The 7,783-nt window shown below is 44.8% G+C and overlaps 1 protein-coding gene across 1 annotated transcript; it reads left to right on the top strand.

Annotated features, from left to right (window-relative positions):
• Window positions 1-26: 26 nt before the first annotated feature.
• Window positions 27-1,355, top strand: pou3f2a (POU class 3 homeobox 2a; the record flags this gene model as incomplete). Its single annotated transcript, XM_080744115.1, has 1 exon — window positions 27-1,355. One exon carries the CDS (start codon window positions 27-29, stop codon window positions 1,353-1,355), a length of 1,329 nt encoding a protein of 442 aa, XP_080600241.1.
• Window positions 1,356-7,783: the final 6,428 nt, after the last annotated feature.

The raw sequence follows: 7,783 nt of genomic DNA, 5'->3' as shown, positions 1-7,783 counted from the left end.
AGAGCCAGAAGAAGAACCCCAGAGTCATGGCGACCACCGCCACCTCCAGCAGCAGCCACTACGGCAGCGTCCTGTCCGCCGGAGGACCCCCGGGGGTCCCCGGCCCGCAGCCCCTAGAGTCGGACAGCATGCAGCAGGCTGCCGCGGCGTACAGGGACGCGCACAGCCTGAGCCACCACCACCAGAGCGACTCCTACCATCACCATCACCACCTCCACCACCCGCTCAGCCACGCGCACCAGTGGATCACCGCGCTGTCGTCCTCGCCGCACGGGGACGGTCACGGAGGAGGAGGAGGCGGCGGCGGGACGCCGTGGCCGCCGAGTCCCGGAGAGCAGGACGTCAAGCCAGTCCTGCAAGACGGCCAAGACCGCGGCGAGGAAGAGCTGCACGAGAGCTCCGCCAGTCTGCAGCAGAGCAGTCTGCAGCAGCAGCAGCAGCAGCAGCGACACCCTCACGCAGCGCATCAGGCGCATCACGACGCCAGCAGGGCATGGAGGACGAGCACGACCGCCTCCTCCTCCTCCTCCTCGCACATCATCATGGCGAGCAGCGCGTCTGAGGTCTACTCCACGGCCGGCTTCGGCGGCCTGATGCCGGGGGCGGAGCAGCAGCAGCAGCAGGGCGCGGGGCTGCACGTCCTCCACCATCACCAGCAGCAGCAGCAGCATCACGACATGGACGGGGGGGACCCCCACGGCCACAGCCCGCAGCTCAGCATCAGCGAGGAGGGGGGGCCGGTGGCGGCCCCCGGGGCTCCGCACCTCCAACACGGACACGGGGATCACTCCGACGAGGACACGCCGACCTCGGACGAGCTGGAGCAGTTCGCGCGGCAGTTCAAGCAGCGGCGCATCAAGCTGGGCTTCACGCAGGCCGACGTGGGCCTGGCGCTGGGCACGCTCTACGGCAACGTGTTCTCGCAGACCACCATCTGCCGCTTCGAGGCGCTGCAGCTCAGCTTCAAGAACATGTGCAAGCTGAAGCCGCTGCTCCAGAAGTGGCTGGAGGAGGCCGACTCCACGTCGGGGAGCCCCACCAGCCTGGACAAGATCGCCGCGCAGGGCCGCAAGAGGAAGAAGAGGACCTCCATAGAGGTGGGGGTGAAGGGCGCGCTCGAGAGCCACTTCCTCAAGTGTCCGAAGCCCGGCGGCGCGGAGATCACAGCCATCGCGGACGGCCTGCAGCTGGAGAAGGAGGTGGTGCGCGTGTGGTTCTGCAACCGGCGGCAGAAGGAGAAGCGCATGACGCCCAACTCAGGGGGTCCCGGCGGCGGTGGAGGCGGCGCGGGGAGCGGGGAGGACATGTACGGGGACACGCCGCCGCACCACGGCGCGCGGACCCCCGTGCAGTGACCTTATAGAAACACACGGACCACAAGACCGATCATTTATATCATCATCCACCAAACAACACGGAGGGAACAGAGTGTCCCCTTGTTTGTTTTTATTTGTTTTTATGGGTGCTGGACCGTCACGGACCCCCCGGCCCACTGCTTCATGACGGACCACCTTGCGCTGGGAATAAACACAGTCTGGAGCTTGGATCGAGCAAAGCACTGAAACAACAACACCATCGGTTTCATGCCCGTGGAATTGATTGCCAAATGGAATATACTGTAATTCTGGTCGGTTAACCAAAAAACATACAAAATAACCAGGCTCACCAAGCTACAGTGAAATGATTTTTCTATATTATCTTGGCGCCAGTCAGTCAGTCAGTCAGTGTGTCATAACATTGTAGCTCTGTTGCATAAAACGGCCAGAGGAGGTGTGTGTGCATTGTGTGGTGCATGTGGACACCATCACAGCAGGTTCCCGTTTTGTTTGTTTGGGGAAACAGAGGACTCTGCTCTGGACGTGGTGGTGCTGCTCGGTGGTCCGTGGTCGGGGGGTCCGCAGACACCGTGTTGTTTGTTGGGTAAAGACAACGCCATCTTTCCGTCCTAATGCAACAGGGGTTCAACCGTTCTGGTGAAAACAAGAGACTATAGAAATACACCTGCTGTGTCTGTGTGTGTGTGCCCTTTATTATAGGACACACTTTGATTCACACACACATGCATTTTATTACTGTCACCTTACTGTATTGTTGTTGTTATTGTTGTTGTTGTTATTATTATTATTATCATTATTATTATTATTATTATTTATTAATTAAAAAATGCCTATATTCAGTGGAATATAGGCCTATATGCGATTCTTATCACAATTTAATTCAAACGCAATTCATTTCAAACGAGTTTTTTTTTCCGGGGCAATTTTGTATTAATTATTATTTTTTATTTTTTTTACATTGAGAATTAAGATGGGGATTTTAAGTACTTTTTTCCTGAGCCAGATATCGAATTATACATTTTATTTGAATAATAATAATAATAACAATAATAATAATAGAACATTGGTACAATGTCAAAGATGAGTTAAACATTGAACTTGAACGTCTGTTTTCGTGCCAATAATAATTATTATTATGGGATTTTTACACTGTGTGTGGGTTTTTGGTCTTTCATTATTTTCTGTGCCTTTTAATTTATTTTAATTTAACGTAATTTAATTTAACTTGTTTCTCTCCAAATGATACTGTGAACAAGAAAGACCCAGAATTCCATGTCCATTCTGCCTTCCTTTATTATTAGCCTATTATTATTTAAAACAAATATCTGAATAATAATGGTATACCAGCCCCCTGTGTGTGGACTGACCTCACTGTAACTGTAATGACAACGTCATTCATTAATTCAGTGCTTCTCAAAGCGTGGTCCGGGGACCCCCAGGGGGTCCATTGAGAGAGAGGGTTCCAGGCCAGGCCCCCCTCCCCCCTCCCCCTTCCACATGCAGCAAAACGAAGAACCTTGTTTTATAAGACTTCTGCTATTCGAAAATAAGCACATATATATATATATATATATATATATATATATTCCTTTAAAACATTTTGAGGAAGAAAAAAAACATTTTTAAAAATATTGAATAATATTTTGACCTTTTTTTATTTTTAACAACCACGAATCCTCTCTTTATGGGGGTCCCCTCCCTAGCTGGTTCAGAATATTTATATTTTTAAAAATGATGGGGGGGGGGGGGTCCGCGGTCAAATACATATCATTTTTTGGGGTGGGGGGTCCTTCCTTGGCTTTGAGAAGAACTGCATTAATTCTACTGAGATGATTCTAATTGTGGGATGTATAACTTTATGCGTTTTTTTATACAGTATATATGGCTTCGTTTGTTTGTTTATTGTTTTTGTTTGTTTGTTTGTTTGTTTGTTTGTTTGTTGTTTGTTTCACTCTCCTCTGTCAGTCAGTCTTTGTGCCAAGAGCACAACGAACCACGTGCTCACGAGCCGCTTTGATCCTGTGATTATAAAAACTATGAAGTCCTGTGAAAGATGTTTACAGGTTTTGTAGGAGGTTTTACATTTCTCTCACAGTTTGGGGGGAGGAAGAATAGATTCATTATAATTCGTTGGCTAAACGTCGAAAGAAACAATTGTTGTTTTGGGGGAGGAAACTCAGATTTAACTGAAGGATTTGAAAGAGATGCAAAATGCAAATACCAATCAATTTCGAGTTATTACATTTTCTTTGAAAACTTTCAGAATGTATCAGGCCTGGCTATAATGACCAATGTGTCATATAGCACTCCAAAAATATCCAATCATTAGCATAATTATCCTATCATCTAATTACATTTAATTTAGTCACGGCATGTATGCCTATAATTGTAATAAAGAAGAAAGCAATGGGCATCATTTAAATCATATGTATTTCAAGTAATTTACACATAGGTGATAGTCTGTAATGATATTTTAATACAATGTTTTTATGGGCCTGTTATTATTATTATTTCTGAGGTTCATATGGAAAGTCTTATTGCATGACAATTATAACATCCCTTCAATTCTTCAGCTGAATTTGAGTTTTCAACACAAAGAAAGAAAGAAAAAAAGAAATGCAGAGAGAAAGAGAGAATAAAAAACAGCATCGACCTGAAATCTGTGACTCCGATCAAAAATGAAGGGGAAAAAAAAGGAAATCAAACAATTGCACAATTTCTATGATATAATATTGCTTTTGTCATTAAAATGTATTTGTTTTCTATATAAAAGCGCACTGTCTGTTGTTGTATGATTATTCTGAGCTATGGTGGCAGCAATGGGCTGTCGTGACTGTTGCACCAAGGCAACAAGCTGCCGTGCGCGTGCATGAGTGAGTGAGTGCGTGGGGGGGAGGTCGCATTATAATTATGGATTTTATCAATCTGTCTCGGCTGCTGCTGAAAAATGTCCTTCAGCTGTTTCCGATTTAAGTGTTTATCGCTTTGTGTTGGTTTGTGTGTTGGTTTATACCGATAGAATCTTGGAATGATAATATCCGTGACAGTTCACTGCTCCACACACACACACACACACACACACACACACACACACACACACACACAACCTGCTGTCTGTCATTACGATACCATTTAATATTTATATGGCTGATCAAAACAAACATTCGTTTAAGGCTGGTTTGCTTAAGAAGACGCAACGATTTGGCTTAGCTTATATTTATTATCCTTATAGTGAAGAGACACCAATTAGCGAGCTGTCATCGTTAAAATGACTCATATATGGTCATGGCAGTCACATGGCCTGTTGGTGAATTGAATACATAGGACTGCAATGGAAACAAGTCCCCATCAGTCTGTCGGGCAGAAACCTCGTATCTCCAAATTTTTCGCAAAGTAATAAGCCCTGATTATCACACAAGGCCGTTGCACAAAAGTAGTGAAAACAGCTGATCTACAAGCACACAACGCCTCGCACTGTAGATCGGCTGTGCTGGTGTAAAGTAGCTAAGTGGATTTACTTTAGTACCGTACTTAAGTACAGTTTTGAGGTATTTGTAGGCCTACTTTACTTGAGTATTTCTAATTTCTAATAACTTCTACTCCACTACATCTCCGTTATCTCGGATCCAAATATTGTACTTTTACTCCACTACAATTATTTGAACACTTTAGTTACAAGTTACTTTGTAGATATACGAATGATTATATTATAAAACATTAATGCATGTTTGCCCTATTTTAGGCTATTTTCAAACAATTTGTACCTTTACTTTTGTATTTTGATGCCCAATAGGCCTACTTTTGCACTTTTACTCAAGTACATTTTGAATTCCAGACTTTTACTTTTAACTATTTTTATAGTGCAGTATTGATACTTTTACTTGAGTAAAACATTTGAAATCTTTTTCCACCACTACTAATAAAGTAATCAATCAATCAATCAAGCCACTAAAAATGTCTTCCCCCAAAAGTCTTGTCCTTGGCCTAGGCTATTTTATTTGAAATATAAATGCCCCTCTAGCTATAATTTTCTGATGAATTTTAGTATGTATTCTATATTGTATTGTTCAGCTCGTTTTGTCTTAAAAGTGGAATTTCATTCGCAGCCAATAATGGCCTTCATGTGGCTATGCTTTATTCAACTCCAAATTACAACCAGTCTTTTGCTGCCACCTGCTGGCCACTAGGATACACTACATGTGTGTTTGAGGAGTGTGACTGTATGGAGTTATGGTAAATGGTAAATGGTGCATTTATATAGCGCTTTTATCCAAAGCACTTTACAGAGATTGTGCATTACATTCACCCATTCACGCACACATTCATACACCGGTGGCAGTGGAAACCATGCAAGGCACCAACCTGCTCACCGGGAGCAACGAGGGGTTCAGAGTCTTGCTCAAGGACCCTTCGACATTAACTCAGGGGGAGCCCGGATTCGAACTGGGAACCCTTCGGGAACCCTTCGTGCTCTAATAACGGTTTCTCTACCCCTGAGCTATGAGTTATGGATCCAACCAGGCCCTGGGCCGGTTAGGGTCCCTAACCGGCCCAATGGTTAATACAGCCCTGGTTAGTCCAACGCCACCATTCTGTAAATAAAACAGTCTAAGCCACTTCTCAGATGGTGGTCCGGGGACCCCCATGCAGGGGCTAAATGAGTGATTGATAATTATAGGAACCAAATGGACAGTTGTGGCCAGGGACGTGCTGGGCCCCTGATTCAGCCCGGGAAAAAGAGTTGGAGAGGCCCTCATTGCACACTATAGAGAGAGATCTCTCTCTATAGCGCTGCAGATCATGACAAGTGACAAGCCAGTGGGCCAATTACATGAGTTATATTTCGTCGTTGTCGAGTGGAAACCTTGTATGTCCAAAAGCTTTTGTTTTGTTTTTATCATTTAAAAAATGATTTAAACTAGTGAAAACAGCCGATCTACAAGCACACAACGCCTCGCACCGCGAGGCGTTGTGTGCTTGTAGATCTGCTGTTTTCACTACTTTTGTGCGACAGCCTTGTATGATGAAGCAGGGCTTTGCTTTGCGAAAAAAGGTACACATTTGAAACTTGGAGATACGAGGTTTCTGCCCGACAGTGACGATTTACTTTGTTGGCCGCCCAGCCCCCAAAATGGAACGAAGGCCTTCATTTTATTTTCATTTTTTTCCTAATAGTCGGCCTGGACTGTCCGGGAATGAACCGGCTGTTCGGGAGGAGTTGTCCCGCTTTTCCCAATGGCCAGCACGTCCCTGGTTGTGGCTTGTGGGTGCTAACCGAAACGCTCACCCCAAAACACACTCGCCCCCATTTCTTTACAACAGAACACTCGCCCCCTCCTGTGGCACAACACTTCCTAAGGAGGAGGTATGTTAGAATTGATTGATTGATTGATTGATTGATTGATTGATTGATTGATTGATTAAATGGTAAATGGTGCCTTTATCCAAAGGCACTTTACAGAGATTGTGCATTACATTCACGCATTCACACGCATTCACACACCGATGGCAGAGGAAACCGCATGCAAGGCACCGACCTGCTCATCGAGTCTTGCTCAAGGACACTTAGGGCCCTATTATGATCCAGGTCTTATGCCTTATGCCTTAACTTCTTTACCTTTTTTTCACTATTTTGAAAAACATTTTTAAATACTTCAAATGCTGATCTACATCTGTACGTTGTGAACTTGCAGATCAGCTATTTGAAATATTTAAAAAACAAAAACAAAATAGTGAAAAAAGGCATAAGACCTGGATCATAATAGGGCCCTTAGACACCAACTCTGGGGGAGCCCGGGATCGAACTTGGAACCCTTTGAGAACCCGCCAAAGAAACTACAGCCGCCCTGATTGATTGATTGATTGATTGATTGATTGATTGATTGAATACTTTCTTAGCAGTTTGCAGGTCAAAGCGCATGAAAGTACAGTTCAATACAAGGTCTGCTAAGTGGATTTAAAGATAAGAAAGCACTAAATGGCTTGTTGACAGTCTTAGCGGTTGGAATGAGTACAGAGGCCTTGGTCTGGTGTAACCATAATGGTGTGTTTATTCACTATTCTAAAACGGCTAGTTCCATTCCTTGATTCTGATTGGCTGGTTGTGGTTGCTGTGGTATACAAGACTATTACCCACACCTTGAATCAGTTTATATCAAACCCAGGTGCATTATTTCTTTCCACAGTGTTCCACAGTGCACCAATTATCTGCACCTGTGTTGTTCCTGCAGCCTGGCCGGGAACTACTTTCTTGTAAACTGGGGACTACTTCCTTGCAGAGCAGACCTTAATGTGTATTATTAGTGACATAGAACAGTTTTAATTGGTACATGTCTATGATTTTTCATGTTGCCATATTGTAAACCGTTTTAGAAAAGCAATAAGCCACGCAAGGCTTGTGGTTACCGGCTGAGAGGGTTGGAGACTCTCGGCCGCGCCTCGTGTCT

Source organism: Nannobrachium achirus (assembly GCF_963921795.1).
Source record: "Nannobrachium achirus genome assembly, chromosome: 16".
Taxonomy (NCBI): Eukaryota; Metazoa; Chordata; class Actinopteri; order Myctophiformes; family Myctophidae; genus Nannobrachium; species Nannobrachium achirus.
This window is presented reverse-complemented; position numbering and strand designations above follow the sequence as displayed.